The sequence below is a fragment of the Podarcis filfolensis genome (genome assembly GCF_964270895.1).
Source record: "Podarcis filfolensis genome assembly, chromosome: 16".
NCBI lineage: Eukaryota > Metazoa > Chordata > Lepidosauria > Squamata > Lacertidae > Podarcis > Podarcis filfolensis.
In genome coordinates, this window is record NC_139620.1 from 325,785 (window position 1) to 343,987 (window position 18,203).

The window sequence follows — 18,203 nt, forward strand, 5'->3', positions numbered from 1 at the left end:
TCCAACTCCCACCAGCCCCAGCGCCACACGGCCGTACCATCTCGGAGCTGGCAGGGGTGTCGTCCCAAAGGATGCCTAAGGCTGTTCTTAGTGGCCAAATCAAGCTCAGAGTTTTTAAGGCACAAAAATTTAAAAAGTGGGGAGTGGGTTTCCTTGAAGAGGAGAAGAAGATGGAAGAGAAGGGGGAGGGAAGACGCACAAATGTCAAGAATAAACGGCATTAAGAGAGAAATCAGTTTAACCCAACCGTCTGCGTTGGAAGTGCAGAAGATTGGCGGTCAAGGGAAGGGAGGAAGCAGCAAAGGGGGGAGGCAGGCGGATCCTTGGGTGGCAAGGGCTGGCACAGAGAGGGGAGGCGGAGCCCCCTTGTTGGAATGCACAAAGTAGGGAGAGGGGGATGGGAGGGGGGAGACGTCTGCTGGACTCAGGAAAGGGTCCCCTGGGATGGACGCTCCTTCCTTGGAGGTGTTTAGGCAGAGGTGGGGGGTCCCATCAGGGAGGCCTGAGCAGGGATTCCTGGAATGCAGGGGGTTGGACTAGATGACCCTCGCGGTCCCTTCCAGCCTGGCGATTTCCAGCCGGGGCACTTGGGCTGCCCCATCTCTCGGCGCGCCTCTCCCTCCACCCCACAGTTAAAAAACCCTCCAACCACCCACAGCCAGAGAATCTGTTTCGCCCCTTAAAAGTGCAAGGGAGAAAGGGTGTGGCTGGCAAGGGGGGGGGGAGACTGGCAGGGAGCAGGAGCAGGGGGTGGTCGGGGGGGGCAGCCCCTAATAGAGCCCCCTCCTCCAGGGAACGATTCAGGGATGTGTCCTGCCCTCGTAGGGGCGAGGTGGGAAGAGAGACTCCCAGCCTTGGGTCGCCACCCTCCGTGGACTTCAGTTTCCTGAGAGTCTTGGCTGGTGCTCTGATTTTTCTACCTAAACCTCTTAAGCTGCTGGTCCTCATGGCCAGGAAATGAGCCTGGAGAGAATGGAAGCCAGATGGGAGGGGGTGTTTGAGCAAGACAGCCAGAGGTCACAGGGACGGGACCCAGGAGAGCTCCTTGGCCTTTTCCTTCTGGCGGTTTCTCCCACAAGAGCCCCCTCCCCCAGCACCCATCCCCTCCAACAGTGGGGCGAGGAGGGATAAAGTCTTGGAAGCAGGTGAGACGAGGCATCGCAATGGAGCTCAGCCCATTCTCTCCTCCAGGCCTCTGAATCTGGTGGTGAGGGTGAAGAGGCAGAGGACCCCAGACAGGATCCTTTGGCGTACCAAATCAACTCCCTCATGGCAGCGGGGTGGACTAGATGATCCTTGGGGGGCCCTTTCAACCTTACAATTCTGCGAGTCTATGAAATTCTGCAAGGAGCTCGGTCACGGCCTCAAGGCGGGCGGGACGAGGCTCTCTTGATGTTTTCGGTGGGTGAAACATTAGCCCCAGACCTCAATCAGCTCGCACCCCAAGGGACGTGGGGCTCCATTGCTGTGGGGAGATGTGAAAGCATGTGCCGCCAGAGAGGCCCATTTGCATGCCTCTCTGTGACAAAGAAGGGTGTTTCCACCTGCTCTGACAGAGGAGGTATCGTTGCACCAAGCGCAGAACAGAAGAAGGGGTGGGGACCCCGTTTGGTAGTCAAGTTGCTAGTCCACATGACATAAAAACCAGCCTCTCTCTGTCTTTCACTCATTAGGATGAGAACCCCCTCCGACTGCAACGCATGGCTCCCCGCGTACCCCCAGATTCTTGTTTGGGGCCAAGCCAAACACCAGCACAGCCACACTGCCCCCCGCCCCCCCCGCTGGTTTGGTCATTTCCAACCTTTCACCTCCTTGCAGGTGTCCACCGCGAGACTAAGGCGCTGCCTCAGGCAGAGAGGAGGGTCCAGTCTCACAAGATGCCCCCCTTTTTCGCTCGACACCCTTGCAGCCCCCCATGAATCGGAAAAGCCCCCCCCCCATCACAGCAGTGTTTCATGCGAGGAGGAAGAAAAATATTTCTGAGAAACAGCGGAAGGAAGCTCGGGGATTTTGAAAGACGGACCCCCGGGTATCGCCCTCGTCCGAGGGAAGGTCTGCGAGTCCAGCCTGCAGGGGGGGGGCGAAGGGGGCCGGGTTTCGGGGGGCGGGGAAGAGCCCCTGAATATCAGGGGGAGTCGTGAGGTACCTTCCGCCTGCCCTCCCCAGTCCTGGCCGCTTTCAGACGTGAGTCTGCATCCGCTGCTGGAATCGATGCCCGTAGTCCGGGGAGGTGTAGGAGAAGCGGGTGGCCGTGGTGTATTTGCCCAGGGGGTCGTAGGTGTCATAGGGGGCTCGGTCCAGGGCGGGCGGAGGGGGCTGGGTGTAGCCCAGGCGGTAGGTGGCGTAGCCAGCGCTGGGGGGGAAGGCCCCGTGGCCCCCGTAGTTCTCGTAGGAGAGCTGGCTGGCCGTCTCGGCCGTGGAGGCGCCCGCAGCGGGGCCCGGGACGGGCTCAGCGCTGTACTCCGAGGCTGGTCCCCGGCTGTAGGTGCTGAGCTGGGCGTAGCCGCTGGAGTGAGAGAGGCAGGATGAGGGCCGTGCCTCGTAGCGGGAAGGGCCGGGGTTGCGGTAGTCGCCGTAGAGCACCGTGCGCGAAGACGGGCGGTCCTCGTGGGCGCGGACGTTGTAGTAGCCGTTGGTCGGGTCCTGGAAAAGAAAGAGGGGAGAGCAGGGAGAGTCAAGCCAAGGAACCGACTGGGAGGCAGCGCCGTGCAGTGGTTGGAGGGCGTCGTGGTTGGCACGTGACTGAAATCCCTAGTCGGGCACCCACCTCCCCACTCCCTCTTTATTTTATTTTATTTTATTGATTTTACAGTTTAGTTTACATTCACACAAATAATATAATCAAAACATAAAGAATCCTACAAATTCTCAGATTTTCTTCTTCCCCTCCGTCCACTAATAGCCCTTTTTCACTGCATATCTTAACGTTCTCTACTTATCTATAAAATATTTATATTTCTCCCATACACCATAGATTGATTTCCTTACCGAGTGGGTTAAAAATCCTTTATGGACTTTTACCTTTTCATACCACAGATATGCATGCTAACCCAATCTGTTATCATGACCTTCCAAATCTAAAACACCCATATTTTCTAATGTTATCCTTTTCCAAAGCCAGCAGAGGCAGGAAGCCTCATAATATGCCCTCAAATCTCAATTCCGTTCCCTCTTTTAACCTCTCTTGCGCAGGGATGGTCACCGACCTGGATGGCTTCAGAAGAAGATCATAGAATTGCAGAGCTGGAAGGAACCCTGAGGATCATCTAGTCCAACCCCCTGCAGGGCAGGAATAGGCAGCAGTCCCATGCAGGGATCAAATCTGCAACCTTGGCATTGTCATTGCCAGGCTCTAACCAACAGCGCTATCCAGCTGATGAGATAAATTCATGGAGGAGGAGAGGGCTAATCATGGCTGCTGGCCACCTGAATGACGCCCGTTGGTGGAAACCGCAGGAGAGGAGAGGGCTTCCCATTGGGGGCATCTGGCTAGTCACTGTGTGGGCAGGAGGCTGGACTAGATGGGCTCACTTTGGCTCTTCTTACAGCCTGTTCCTATGCAACTGCTTCTTGATTCTCTGTCTCCCAGGCTCATCTTACCTTCAGCTCATATTCTTCCCGAGTATCGATGGTGTCGCAGCGCAGGTCTTGCTTGAGATCCACGTCATCTTTGAACGGCTGGGGTAACGGAAAGAGAACGTCAGGGACCTCGGTGGGCAGGTGGATGGAGGACTCTCTCAGTCCCTCCTAGCCACAAACCAGCCTTTCCTCCCGCCCCCTGGAGCTCACACCCCAACCCCACCTACGAGCTTTCGAGGCAACAGCCTACAGACGGGAAATGGCACCTCACCGAGTAGATGGCTTTCATGATGCGTGTTGCCGTGGAGACGCTGGCCGTGTCCCCCTCGCGGTCCGTGTGCAGCGTTAGAGGCTCCCGGTTGACCGTCTCCACCTTGATGTCCAGCTTGCGCAACGTCACGTCCTTGCGGCCTGGATGGGGGAGAGCTCAATTAGATGCTGTGGTTTTTTAAATATATATATAGTTTTATTAAATTTTTCTAATTTACATTTCAAGATATTCATTTAGATGACCTTAAATCAATGACTTCCTGTCTTCTCTTTCCGTGGTTTACACGTGGTTTACACTGTTGAATTTATCTTAACGTTACCAGTGTTTTTAAATGTACACAATTTTCACCCAAATAATCAGTAAACATTTCCCAGTCTTCTTTAAATGTATGTTCTTCTTGTTCTCTTAATCTATATGTTAAATCTGCAAGCTGTGCATATTCCATCAGTTTCAGTTGCCACTCTACTTTGGTTGGGACCTCGCTCGTTTTCCATTTTTGGGCTAGCAAAACACGGGCTGCAGTAGTGGCATACATAAATAATTATAGCTGCCATTATTTTAAGGCCTGTTGCAATTCTTTTCAGGGTAAAGGTGGGGATATCTGTTAGAATTCCTGCTTGGTGACTGCAGTCATGGGATTGTTGTCTTTCACATGATGGTATACGGTATATGTGGGAAGTGACAGAGACAGGGTGTTTGTGTTCCTCTGTTCCATGAATTGGGACTATTGTCCTTTGTTCTTTTTTCTCTTTGCTGTCTGATGCTAGAGAGAGAGGGAGCCACGTTGCAGTGCTCCGTGTGTGTTTACATGTAAATAAAGTAGATTAGCCAAAATGCTGAGTTGCTGAGGTCTGTTACACAACTGCGCAAACTCTGCGGATCCCTAAGTGTGCCGATGTCGGTTGGCATCGGTTGCTGTGATGTTCGGGCTGAAGAAAGATTTTGAAGCTCCCGAACGATCGACCAGGAGGGAGGGAACATGCCAGTTGGGCATGTGTCTCTAATAATAATAATAATAATAATAATAAATTTATACCCTGCCCTCCCCAGCCAAGGCCGGGCTCAGGGCGGCTAACAACCAATAATAAAAACAAGTTGAATGAATACAGGGTCCTACTCGAGTGTAGGCTGAGCTCCTGACAATATCTGTGCCCACCACCAGATCATAGAATTGTAGAACTGCAAGCCCCTGCGATGCAGGAAGTGCAGCTGCTGGTTGTGACCTATAAAGCCCTTTACAGCTTAGGCCCAGCCTGCGTTCAGACCGTATCCTCCCATATAAACCTGCCCAGGCTCTGAGATCTTCAGGGGGCCCCATTTCTCGGTCCGGCCACCCTCCCAGGCCTGCTTGGCGGGGAGGCAGGAGAGGCAGGGCCTTCTCGGTGGTGGCTGCTCCCAGACACCTGTGGAACTCCCTCCCCAGTGAATTTGCCCCGTCTCTCCACCTGCCGGTGCGTCCCACTCACTTCCTTTGCGCCGTCTGTACAGGAAGCAGGCCAGGGCCACGAAGCAGAAGATGACCAGGATGCCAGCCCCGATGGTGGCACCAGCGATGATCCCCACGGGCAGAACTTCTGCAAAGGGACAGAGGCAGGAGGGTGGGGAAAGGTCTCTCTCTTTCTCCCCCATCTCCAAGCACAGGGGCTGAAAGATCTGCCCCCAACTCCTCCTTCATTTTAATTGAACTTGAAGAACACAGGAAGGGCCTGCAGGATCAGGCCAAAGGGGGTCCATCTCGTCCAGCCTCCCTGTTTTCACGGTGACCAGCTAGATGCCTGCGGGAATTGAGGCTCAAGAGCAGGAACTCTGCATTTTCCAGCCACTGGCATTCAGAAGACTGTGGGGCCAGAGTGGGGCCCTTGTGGCCAGGAGCCCCGGACAGCCGTCTCCTGCATGAATTTGTCCAACCCCCTTTTAAAGGTGGTTCTGTCAAGCGCAGAAAACTTCAGGGCTGACACACGCCCTGAATTTCCCAGGCATGACTGGGATTTTAAAGGCGGAATTGACGTCCGGAGGAAATTCCCAAAAGGGGACGCTTTGGCCTGGACGTTAGACAAGTCAATCGAAAAACCGCAGGTTTTTTTTGGCGTCTTTGTAAAAAACAACACCAGGACAATTTTGGGGTCTCCTGGTTTTTGCTCTGTGAAATAATAATAATAATAATAATAATAATAATAATAATAATAATAATAATAATAATTTATTATTTATACCCCGCCCATCTGGCTGGGCCTCCCCAGCCACTCTGGGCGGCTTCCATAAAAACCAAAAATACAGTAAAAGTAAATACAGAAATATGGCAACCCTAGAACTTGGGTGCTTCACTTCTAAAAAATTTAGCAGGGACAATTAGAATAAGATCTTTATTTGATTCTTGATATAAACCTCCAGAATGTATTTTGTATAGTGACGTTTTTACCTCTAGCTTCGGTACATTTTATTTTATTGCTATGGTCAGGGGCTGATGCAAAGAAAGATTCTTCTTCTTCATTTCTGCCTCTCGCTTGAAGAGGACATGCTGACCCGGCAGAGCCAGGCTGCCCACGTGTTGCTGCTGTTGTGATTTACCTGCCTTTTACTGGCACATTACGGGGGTCACGCAATCCCTGTCCTGCACTGGCAAGGACTCCCTCTTTCCGTGTGCCAGCACCCACCCTGTGGAACTCCCCGCCTCTTGACAGCAGGCAGCTGCCTTCAACAGCGCTCATCGGGGCAACTTCTGAAAGCATTCCTGCTTAGGCCAGAATTCTGCACACGTGTTTTTAGTTGACTAACGATTCTGCCCCCCTGACCTTTCTCCTCCAGCTGAATGATGGCCGTCCGAGACCCGAAGCCGTTCCAGGCCGTGCAGTTGTAGTGGGTCTGGAAGTCGCTCTCCATCACGTTGTTGATGGTCAAGGTGGAGAGAACGCCGTTCCCGGTGTTGCTCCTCTCCACGGTGTAGCGCTCCAGGGTGCCCGCCTCCAAAAACTTCTCCTTCCAGCTCCAAGCCTTAGAGAATCATAGGATGGCAGGGTTGGAAGGGGCCCCCAGGGGTCATCCAGCCCAACCCCTTGCGATGCAGGGATCTTTTGCCCAATGGGGGCTCAAACCCACAACCCCGAGACCCAGAGCCTCCAGCTCTGCCCACTGAGCTCTCGATTTTGCCTACTGCACTGATCCGCCCAACTGCCAAGGAGGGCCTCACCATCCGGTCAGGGAGAGGCGTGCTTCCGATGAAGCATTCCACCTTGCCCTGGTCCCCACGCACGGCGTATTGGACCGACTCGCTGGAGATGATGGGGGGACCTAGAGAAAAATGGGAGGAAGAAGACGTTTGAGGGCAGAAAAGGTTTGGCCTTTAGTTGGGGGAGAGAAAGTCAGCAAGCAGCTGAATGAAAGCAACACTTCCTCTGCCCCCACCCCTTTTGAGCTGTTGTGGCCCCCGGCTCCCAGGAAGGGCCAAGCTGGCAGAGGCTGATGGGAGAAGTTAGTCCCCAAAGTGACTGTTGCGGAAGAGCACTTGAAGCTTTTCGTCTAGAGAGAAGGCCAGGAAGGGGAGACATGGCGGAGGTTCATAGGACCCACGGGCATCTGGCAAGGGGAATGTCAGACAAAAGGAAGGACTTCCTCACGCAGCACAGAATTAAACTGTGGGACTCCCTGCCACAGGAGGCAGCCATGGCCACCAACCTGGATGGCTTCAAAGGAGGATAAGATAAATTCATGGAGGAGGAGAGGGTTATGGAGGGCGACTGGCCAGAGCGGCTGTGTGCTCCCTCCGCTGCTGGGAGTCCTCTGAGTAACAGCAGCTGCTGAGAATCACAAGTGGGAAGAATTGCTGCTCTTGGGTTCAGGTCCTCCTGGTCCCCCATCTTGTTCCTACAGTGGCCCACCAGATGCCTCAGTGGGAAACCCAAAGGCAGGATTCGAACACAGAGCCTCCTCCCCGTCTGCGGTTTCCAGGAATGAGCGTTCAGAAGCATTGCTGCCTCCGACTGTGGAGGCCAAGCCAAGCCGTCATGGCTGCCATCCCCGATAGCCCTCTCCTCCTCCATGAATTTGCCCAATCCTCTTTTAAAGCCATCTAAGCTGGTGGTCATCCTGGCCTCCTGTGGCAGGGAGTTCCATAGATGATGCACTGAATAAGGAAGCAGCTTCCCCACAGGGCTCCACCGGCAGCGCTCCTTTCTCCAGCCTCGGTTTCCCCAACGACCCGCTGCTCTGACCCGTCTTTCCAAGGAAAGCCGGAGACCCCAATCAGCTCAGACAACAGGCTCCACTAATGAGAAGGATTAGGAAATTTTGCTCGGTGACATTAGGAAGAGATTACGATTCCAAATCCTTAGATCGGCTCCCACTGCTAACAGACCCTGCAGGGAACCCAGATTCTTGTTCATTGTCTCTTTAGTACTTTTTGCTGTTAACCTGGGTGTCTCTCTCTCTCTCTCTCTCTCTCTCTCTCTCTCTCTCTCTCCCTCCCTCTCTCCCTCCCTCCCTCCCTCCCTCTCTCTCTTGTATTTTCAGGGGGAACAGTCAGGGCAGGCTGTACCTGCAACTTCTGAGCCTGAAAAGTGTGTAGGGCAGTGCAGGGCACAATCCAACGAGGGACCCCCCTCCCTTGTGCCAGCCCCTTTGAAATGAACAAGCGCTATGGCAGAGCACAGGTGACCCTCAGGACCGCCAGCAGATAGGACCACAGAACTGCAGAGTTGGAAGGAACCCCACCCTCTGTCTCAGCAGACATCAGGCTTGTAGTCCAACAGGTGAAGCGGCTGCCTCTGCGCTTCGCGGCCTCACTCACCGTTGACGATGAGGGCGACTTCTCTCTCTCCGACCCCGATCCGCGGCACGATGGCCTTGCAGACGTACAGCCCGGAGTCCGCCTGCGTGACGGACTTGAGGTACAGCTGGTTGCTGTTGCTCAGCACCTGAGGATGCAAGCGGGGTGCAAGCGTGAGGGAGAGAGGAAGGAGGGATCCTGCGACCGCACGAAGCCTGGAGCTGCAAGGAGGCGACCGTCTCCCTCTCCCCTTTTCCAGCAGACCCCTAGCCCTTCCCCTGAACCCAAACTAGCATAGCGTTGTCTGGATGTCTTGGTCTTCCCTTCCCTACAACCTTTCTTCTGTCTTCTCTGTCTTTGTCTTGGTCTTCCTCTCTCTATCGCTTGCGTGACGCTCCACGGACCTCAAGAACACTGCATCCCAGGGGTGGCGAGGGGGACATTTGTTGCCCTTCAGACGTGGCCAGACTTCAACCCCCACCACCCTGGACAGATAGCCCTGAAGGTCGGGGCTGAGGGGACCTGGATCCCAACAACATCTGGAAACTCCACAGCCGCTGGTGTGTCTATTTGATCCCTATAGCCTACGCAGGGATGCTAAAACAGCTTTAAAACAATAATGGCAATGGCCTGCTATGGATGATTAAGGTTATCTGTACTTGAAATATATACTAAACCATGAAAGGAATTTGGTGATGCGCTACGGTGAAACATTTAGTCAGCGAAAGCATTCTGGCTTGGCAGGTAGAACAGCCTTCCTCCTTCTCACCCCTCGTGTTGATTTAGGGCAGGGGGCGGCAACATAAGGCTCATGGGACACAAGCGGCCCATGGGGGTCATTTAACCAACCCATGGACCCCCACCGCCCGCTGGGTCAGCTTCCGCGCGCTGCTGTAAACCGGCATGGAGCAGAACGGGGACCGCCTTCTGCAATGCTGGCCGGCTTTCCATTGGCTGCAGGAAGCTCCTGCAGCCAATGGGAAGCTGCGCACGCCTCCTCCGCACCGGAAATAGCATTTGCTCATGCGTGCGCACACTCCAGCACACCGCGGCGTCTGCGGGACCGTGAACTGGCCCAAGCCACAAAAACTTTGCCAACCCCTGATTTAAGGGCTCCCCCTGTGCAGATAGTAAAGGTAAAGGGACCCCTGACCATTAGATCCAGTCGTGGCCGACTCTGGGGTTGTGTGCTCATCTTGCTCTATAGGCCGAGGGAGCTGGTGTTTGTCCGCAGACAGTTTTTCTGGGTCATGTGGCCAGCAGGACTAAGCTGCTTCTGGCGAACCAGAGCAGCGCACGGAAATGCCGTTTACCTTCCCGCTGGACCAGTACCTATTTATCTACTTGCACTTTGACGTGCTTTCGAACTGCTAGGTTGGCAGGAGCTGGGACAGAGCAACAGGAGCTCACCCTGTCACTGGGATTCGATCTGCCGACCTTCTGACTGGCAAGTCCTAGGCTCTGTGGTTTAACCCACAGCTCCACCCGCGTCCCTGTGCAGATGGTGCACCCCAAATACCAGGCAAAGGGTTACGGCTGTAGCCCAGGATCCCTCGATGCCACAACCACGGGCAGCAGTGTTTTCAGTGAGGTCCACCATCGACTGCTGAGAGAGGGACTTTTAACTGTGAGAGCAGCAGGTGTTGTTTTTATGCTGCTCTGTGCCTTAGAATCAGTCTGTAAATATTAGTCAGTCTCATGTATAAATCCATGTAAATATGCTTCTGTATACCAAGCAAAAGTCATGCATGATTTTTAAACTTTAAACAGGGTACCTTGTGCAATCTTTTCTAGGAGAGAAAGACTATTAAAAAGGGTCAAATGACCAGGGGGCAACTTCCGCACGTAGAATTGCAACGATTTTGGGGGCACAGGAGGAGGAGGAGAGATGTTCCACAATACAAGCAGAAGTGGTCCCAGACAAGACTCGTTAGCTGGATCTCACCCTGTCCATTTTATCTATTTACTGGTCTATATTGCTGGCCCCCTTGCATGGATTTTATTTTAGAAAAACCATTTCTTTAATAAACATAAGAAACCCAAGATAAAAGATCATAAAGAAATACTGTTCAGCAGGTTGAAAGCAGCATAAGGTTGAATATTATTATCATTTAACTTGTTGTTCCAAAGCATTACCAAAAATACATTTCCCCCCCTCAGTCTGCTAGGCTGCTTTATGTGTGTTCTTTTGTAATAAGCTTAATCACAGTTACTATGGGCCAAATGTTCTCAATCCACTGAGATCTTGTAGGAGATATGCTTCCCTTAAACAATGTTCTTATAATCCTAGCAGTAGTTATAAGGTAAAACACTATTTCTTGACCATTTTTTGGAATAACGTCTGCTAGAAAACTAAGCAGAATTGTTTTCGGTCCCAATGGTATACGATATCCTAATATATCAGAGATTTTAGCCTGAACGGATATCCAGAATATTTCTATTAGAGAACAACTCCAAAAAAGTGTGTATGTAATACACCTTTTTTAGAAAAAAGAGAAGACAAGGAGTAGGTAGAAGGGATTTGTTTAAAATACCCAACAAATCACCACCGCAAAAACGCTGCAAAAGCAAATTCACTCACTGCAAAAGCACACACACACTTGCAAACGGATCGATAGAAACAGCAGATGAAACGCAGGCAGTTCCCTCATTTATAACCCAGCAAATAAACATTCTGGTCCGGGAGGCACAAGCCTGTTTTCCTCTGAGCAATCGGGAAATGGCAACGGCCGGCCTAATTTGCTCCCCTGTCAAGGCCAGGAACCCCCCCCAACACCAAGGCAGGGGCACCCGGGGCCAGATTGCCCCAAAGAGAGTAGGTTGGGGTCAGGAGGAGAGGGAAGAGAACGGTACCGACCATGTTGGATTCCTTCTTGGTCCAGGTGAGGGTGAGGGGCGGATTCCCTGCCCACACGCAGGTGAGCGTCACGTCCAGGCTGATGTTGGTGGTCGTGGGCTTGGGCTCCACCACGATGCGAGGGGCAACTGGGGAGAGAACGGGAGCGTCAGGAGATCTGCCCCCATCTCTCTCAGAAGACCGGACCAGGTGGGCCTTGGGCCCTGTCTCCATAAAGAAGTCTCTTGTGAGAGCAGAATCTCCATGGCCAGGGGCAGTCTACCTCGGAATACCAGGCGAGGCAACTGCAGAGGGCTTTTGCATGCCTGTTCTGCTTCTGGGATTCCCGTCGGGGCACCTGGCTGGCCCCTGCGAGAACAGAACGCCAGGTTAGCTGGGACCCCCTTTGGGCTTGATCCTGTGGCAGGGCTCTGCTCGCTCTCTCTCTCTCTCTCTCTCTCTCTCTCTCTCTTGACTGAACCTGTGACAGCCAAACTTACATCTAAAATGTGTGTGTATTAAGGCAGACATCGTGGGCAGCAGAACACAGAAGGACTGGCTGGCTGGTAAATGGATCTGGCCAGGATCTGACCGAATGCCGCTCCTCCAGGAAGTCAAACAGTGACCTACTTGGTCACAGGGCTCAAGATGGGCTGGCCTCTCTTTCCTGCATTAGGGACCCTTCCCATGCCACGCCCCTCTCCCAGGCCACCCCCTCCCTGGCTGGAGATGCTCCCCAAACTCTGATCCTGCCTCTCGCTTGCCTGTGAGTCTGTACCAAGGGGACATTTGCCCCTGTGCCTTCTTCCCATTTTGCCTCTGGCCAGGATCTCCAGGTGAGCCCTTCCAGGTCACCTCCTCGCCCCCCCTCCCCCCAGCCACACTCACAATGCACGTCCACCAGGGTGCTGACGTTGGTGCTCCCCACATCGTTGTGCACTTCGCACGAGACGGGCTCCGTGAAAAAGGTGTAGTCCACCTGCGTCTCGTACCTGCTCTCCTTGGCGTCTTCGATGATGATGCCGCCTTTGGCCCACCTGGGGGCGGGGGCGGAGAAAGTGGCATCAGAAGAAGCAGGGAGGCTTCTGAAACCCCCTCTTCCACCCTCCTCCTAGGAGCTGTCTCCCAGGGATAGACTGTGGAACTCCCTGCCACAAGGGGCAGTGGATAAAATGGACACTGTGGGCGTCCAATGAAGCTGAATGCTGGAAGATTCGGGAGGGATAAGTCTTTCTTCATACAGGGCATAGTTAAATGATGAGCACCAACCTGGCTGGCTATAAAAAGAGGACTGGGCCAATTCATGGAGGAGGAGAGGGAAACTGATGGCTAGGAGCCACAGTGGCAGAGCTCTGCCCTGCACAGTTGGGGACAGCGATGCTTCTGAAAAACAGTTGCCAGAAGCTACAGGAGGGGCCCCCTTTGGCCTGATCCTGCACTCTCCCCCACCTTCACCCCGACTCACCTGTAGCCTTTGATCTCTGGGTTGGCGGTGGCCATGCAGGTGAAGGTGACTCGCTCTCCTTCCTGCACCGTCTGGGGCTGAATGGACAGGGTCACTGTGGGGGGGTCTGCCGGGCAGAAGGAAGGAAGGGCATTAGGGGATGGGGGAGCAACACCATTTGCCTGCAAAGCAGCAAAGACTCCTTCCTGGCCAATTGCCAGAAGTCAAAGTCATTCGAGAAGAGCACTCCTTCAATCTGTTTCTGAGATTCCTCTACCTGGCTGACCGTGTAATATGAAAAACAACCTCTCCTCAGGATGGGAAAACAAAATAAGTCCCGTGGGTCTACAGCATATTATTATTAATAATAATTTATTGTTATTATTACTACAGTCAAACCTTGGTTGTTGAACATAAAGCCACGTTGGACGTTTAGCTTCCGAAAAACATTCGAAAACCGGAGCATTTACTTCCCGATTCAGTGGCGTAGCGTGGGGGGTGCAGGGGGGGCGGGCCGCACCGGGCGCAACATCTGGGGTTTAGGGTTAGGGGGCGCAAATCCACGGGTTAGGGGGCGCAAATTACTTGTCTTGCCCCGGGTGCTGACAACCCACGCTACGCCACTGTCCCGATTTTCAGCGTTCGGGAGCCAAAACGTTCGAAAATGGAGGCATTTGGGATCCGAGGTTTGACTGTATTATAATATTATAATAATATTATAATATTATAATATTGTTTTATATCCTGCTTTTTTCCTTGGCAGGGACGCAAGGTGACTCACAGATAAGATCGAAACAGCTAAAAACATTGAGCGGGGGTGTGTGTGTGTGAAGAGCAATAATTAAAAAACATTAATTGATCATGGCTTGATCATGGATGGAGGACTTGACCTGGCATGTGTAACAGAGACTTGGTTGGATGAAGCAGATGGGCCTGTCCTTGCCGCTGCTTGTCCACCAGGTTTCTCTTACGCACAGCAACCCAGGCCTTGTGGGCGGGGAGGGGGGAATGCAGTGATTTTTAGGAAGTCATTAGTTTGCACCAGGCGTCCTATTGGGAAGACCCGGTTTTCCGAGTGCATGTTCTGGAAGTTGGGCAATAGGGGCAGTACAGGATTCCTTTTGGTGTACCGACCTCCCCGCTGCACCAAGGATTCCCTGCCTGAGCTGCTTCAGGTCGTGGCGGATGTTCTCCTGGAGACACCTAGCTTGGTCGTCCTAGGGGATTTTAACATCCATGCCGACACGACCTTACAAGGGGCCGCTCGGGACTTCGTGGAAAGCATGGCCTCCATGGGGCTGTCCCTGAATAAGTCTGGCCCAACCCATAGCCGCGGACATGCCTTGGACCTGGTGTTTACCTCTATGGATGTTGGTGATCTGACACTAAGTAAAAGCGAAACGAAAGAAGTGCCATGGTCAGATCACTTCCTGGTGCAACTGGACTTCTCTGCGACCCATCCCCTCTGCAGGGAGGTGGGACCAATTCGGATGGTCCGCCCCCGCCACTTAATGGATCCAAATGGTTTCCAGAGAGTGGTAGGGGATGCTTTATCCCATGTTGATGGCCTTTCAGCTGATTCCCTGGTGGCCCGCTGGAATGTGGAGCTAACCAGGGCTATTGACTGTTTGGCTCCGAAGCGCCCTCTCCGATTGCATGGAGCCCGGACAGCCCCGTGGTTTTCCACGGATCTGAGGGCAATGAAACAATCGTTGAGACGGCTAGAGCGCCGGTGGCGGATAACTCATTCCGAATCTGACCGGACACAGGTTAGAGCTCAACGTCGAGCCTACCAAGTGGCGATAGCGACGGCGAAGAAGAATTTCTTCGCCGCCTCTATTGCATCTGCAGAAAACAGCAGCAGGAGACTTTTTCAGGTGGTTCACAATTTAGCGGAACCACCTGCAACATCGGGGCCCAGTACGGGCCACATGTTCTCCTGCAATGATTTTGCAAAGTTTTTTGCAGATAAAATCGCTCAGATTCGGGAAGAAGTAGACTCCACCGTGGGAGCAGGGCCGGGGCGGGAGAGTGCTAGAGTTCTGTCTAGTCAAGTTGAGTGGGATCAATTCCAATCTGTTACCTCCGAGGATGTGGACAGGCTGCTTGGACGAGTGAAACCAACCACCTGTCTCTTGGATCCTTGCCCATCCTGGCTTATAAAAGCTAGCTGGGAAGGACTGGGCGATGGGCTTCGTGGGGTGGTGAATGCTTCCCTCCGTGAGGGAGCCTTCCCAGACCCGCTGAAAGAGGCGGTTATTAAACTGCTTCTTAAAAAACCATCTTTAGATGCGGCCACGATGGCCAACTATCGCCCAGTCTCAAATCTTCCATTCTTGGGCAAGGTGATTGAGCGAGCGGTTGCCAAACAACTCCAGGCACGCCTGGAAGAAGCGGACCATTTGGATCCCTTCCAGTCGGGATTCAGGCCTCATCATGGGACTGAAACTGCCTTGGTCGCACTGGTTGATGATCTCCGGCGGGCTAGGGACAAAGGTGAGAGCTGTTTCCTAGTTCTGCTGGATCTCTCAGCGGCGTTTGATACCATCGACCATAACATCCTTCTGGACCGTCTTCAGGGGCTGGGAGCTGGAGGCACTGTCATACAGTGGTTCCGCTCCTTCCTCCTGGGCCGTGTTCAGAAAGTGGTGGTGGGGGATGAGTGTTCAGACCCCTGGGCTCTCACTTGTGGGGTGCCTCAGGGTTCTGTCCTCTCCCCCATGCTTTTCAACATTTACATGCAGCCGCTGGGAGAGATCATCAGGAGGTTTGGGCTGGGTGTTCATCAGTATGCGGATGATACCCAGCTCTACCTCTCTTTTAAATCAGAACCAGTGAGGGCGGTGAAGGTCCTGTGTGAGTGTCTGGAAGCGGTTGGAGGATGGATGGCGGCTAACAGATTGAGGTTGAATCCTGACAAGACAGAAGTACTGTTTTTGGGGGACAGGAGGCGGGCAGGTGTGGAGGATTCCCTGGTCCTGAATGGGGTAACTGTGCCCCTGAAGGACCAGGTGCGCAGCCTGGGAGTCATTTTGGACTCACAGCTGTCCATGGAGGCACAGGTCAAATCTGTGTCCAGGGCAGCTGTTTACCAGCTCCATCTGGTACGTAGGCTGAGACCCTATCTGCCTGCGGACTGTCTCGCCAGAGTGGTGCATGCTCTGGTTATCTCCCGCTTGGACTACTGCAATGCACTCTACGTGGGGCTACCTTTGAAGGTGACTCGGAAACTACAACTAATCCAGAATGCGGCAGCTAGACTGGTGACTGGGGGCGGCCGCCGAGACCATATAACACCGGTCTTGAAAGACCTACATTGGCTCCCAGTACGTTTCCGAGCACAATTCAAAGTGTTGGTGCTGACCTTTAAAGCCCTAAACGGCCTCGGTCCAGTATACCTGAAGGAGCGTCTCCACCCCCATCATTCTGCCCGGACGCTGAGGTCCAGCGCCGAGGGCCTTCTGGCGGTTCCCTCATTGCGAGAAGCAAAGCTACAGGGAACCAGGCAGAGGGCCTTCTCGGTAGTGGCGCCCGCCCTGTGGAACGCCCTTCTAGCAGATGTCAAAGCGATAAACAACTACGTGACATTCAGAAGACATCTTAAGGCAGCCCTGTTCAGGGAAGTTTTTAACGTGTGATATTTTATTGTATTTTTGGTTTTTATGGAAGCCGCCCAGAGTGGCTGGGGAGGCCCAGCCAGATGGGCGGGGTATAAATAATAAATTATTATTATTATTATTATTAATTGATTTTAAACACACATATTATTTGACATGATACAAAACACCCACAACATACAGATAACTACCATAACTATCCATCTCCCCCCTTTTGCCAGCCTCTGCCACCAGCACAACCAACTTTTGAGTTGCGTCCAACGGCTTTCTGCTCCAAGGAGACCCACTGGCATTGATGGGCAAACGGGGCCTATTCATTTAAACTTGGGTCTGCTTCCAGAGGGGCCACTGACTTTGCTTTTCTCCGATGAGCCCTCCAAGACAGTGCCAACGCCCCATGGCATCCTCAGGTACCCCCTTGGGATATCTGGGGGCACTGAAACGAGGCTGCCCTCCACTCACGGTGAACGTTGAGCTTGATGGAGGTCTCCTTGCCCGCCGGGATGGCGTCGTTGGCACAGCGGCAGACGTAGACGCGGCCGATGTCCTGGTCGGTGGGGTTGATGAGGAGCTGGCTGAGCGTGGATTCTCGCTTCCCGTCCGGCAAGACTTCCTGGGGGGGGGGGGCGAGAGAAGGAGACGGCCGTGTGGGGAAGGTGGAGAAGAAGGCAGCTGGTTTTCTCCTGCTCTGGAGGGCAGGATCCGGATCCACGGATTCAAATGACGGGGAAGGAGATTCTGACTGAACGTCAGGAAGAACTTTCTGACGGTGAGAGCTCTTTGGCAGGAATTCCTTATCTGTGATTCCTGCATCGCAGGGGTGGACTAGATTACTCTTGGGGTCCCTTTCCAACTCTACAATTTTACAATAGCATGACAGTACTACTATTATCTATTACGTTTGCACGCTGCCCTTCATCTGAAGACCTCAGGGCAGTTCACAACATAAAAACAAATGCATAATAAAAACAGGAACAATAATGATTCCAGCCCTCTAAAAACAAACTTGCGATTCCAGTCCTTGTGGTTCCGAATCAAGGGCTGATCTAAACGAGAACAAAGGAAGTTGCCTTAGACAGAGTCAGATTCTTCTGTCCATCCAGCTCAATATTGCCCACACTGACCGGCAGCAGCTTGGGGGGGGTGTCTTTGTCCAGTCCAACCTGGAGATGCTGCCGGTGGGGATTGATTCTGGGGCCTTCTGCAGGCCAAGCAGGTGTTCTGCCACTGAGCTCCAGCCCTTCCTCATATCCAATTGTGGCGTTCTCTTCCTCCCTCTTCCCCCCCCCCCCAGGAAAATCCTCTCTCTGTTCTGTGGAGTTTTCCTCTCCCTTCTCAATTATGAATCCCATCTCCATCCCCCCCCCAGTCACCAGCACTGGAACTTCCTCGCTGACGGCCCCCTCCCTGCGCTGGCTCCTGAGCCAAGCCGTTCCCGCTCATTAATCCCCCCAGACATTTATGGGGCGATAACATTAATTCCGACAACCTCGTTGGGCCTTTAATGGGCACAGGCAGAACGAAACAGGAACTTGGTTCGGCTCCAGACTTAATTTGGAAGCGGCCGTCCGTGCAAAATGCAGCCGGGCTCCTTCTAGTCGTAAGGATGCAAGAGAAGCCCTGCAGGATCAGGCCCATGGCCTATCTAGCTCAGCCTCCTGTTCTCACAATGGCTGCATGCCCTATAGACTCTC

The 18,203-nt window shown here is 53.2% G+C and overlaps 1 protein-coding gene across 1 annotated transcript in view; it reads right to left on the reverse strand.

Annotated features, from left to right (window-relative positions):
• Positions 1-220: 220 nt before the first annotated feature.
• KIRREL1 (kirre like nephrin family adhesion molecule 1) overlaps positions 221-18,203 on the reverse strand; it is a 109,495-nt gene continuing 91,512 nt past the window's right edge. The window contains exons 5-15 of the mRNA XM_083591110.1: positions 16,972-17,122; positions 12,914-13,019; positions 12,337-12,485; positions 11,470-11,597; positions 8,634-8,760; positions 7,038-7,138; positions 6,643-6,841; positions 5,317-5,424; positions 3,851-3,990; positions 3,601-3,678; positions 221-2,643 (exon numbers count right to left, since the gene is read on the reverse strand). Of these exons, the coding sequence (XP_083447236.1) occupies positions 2,179-2,643; positions 3,601-3,678; positions 3,851-3,990; positions 5,317-5,424; positions 6,643-6,841; positions 7,038-7,138; positions 8,634-8,760; positions 11,470-11,597; positions 12,337-12,485; positions 12,914-13,019; positions 16,972-17,122 (1,752 nt within the window). The 3' untranslated portion in view covers positions 221-2,178. The remainder of the gene's footprint in view (positions 2,644-3,600; positions 3,679-3,850; positions 3,991-5,316; positions 5,425-6,642; positions 6,842-7,037; positions 7,139-8,633; positions 8,761-11,469; positions 11,598-12,336; positions 12,486-12,913; positions 13,020-16,971; positions 17,123-18,203) is intronic.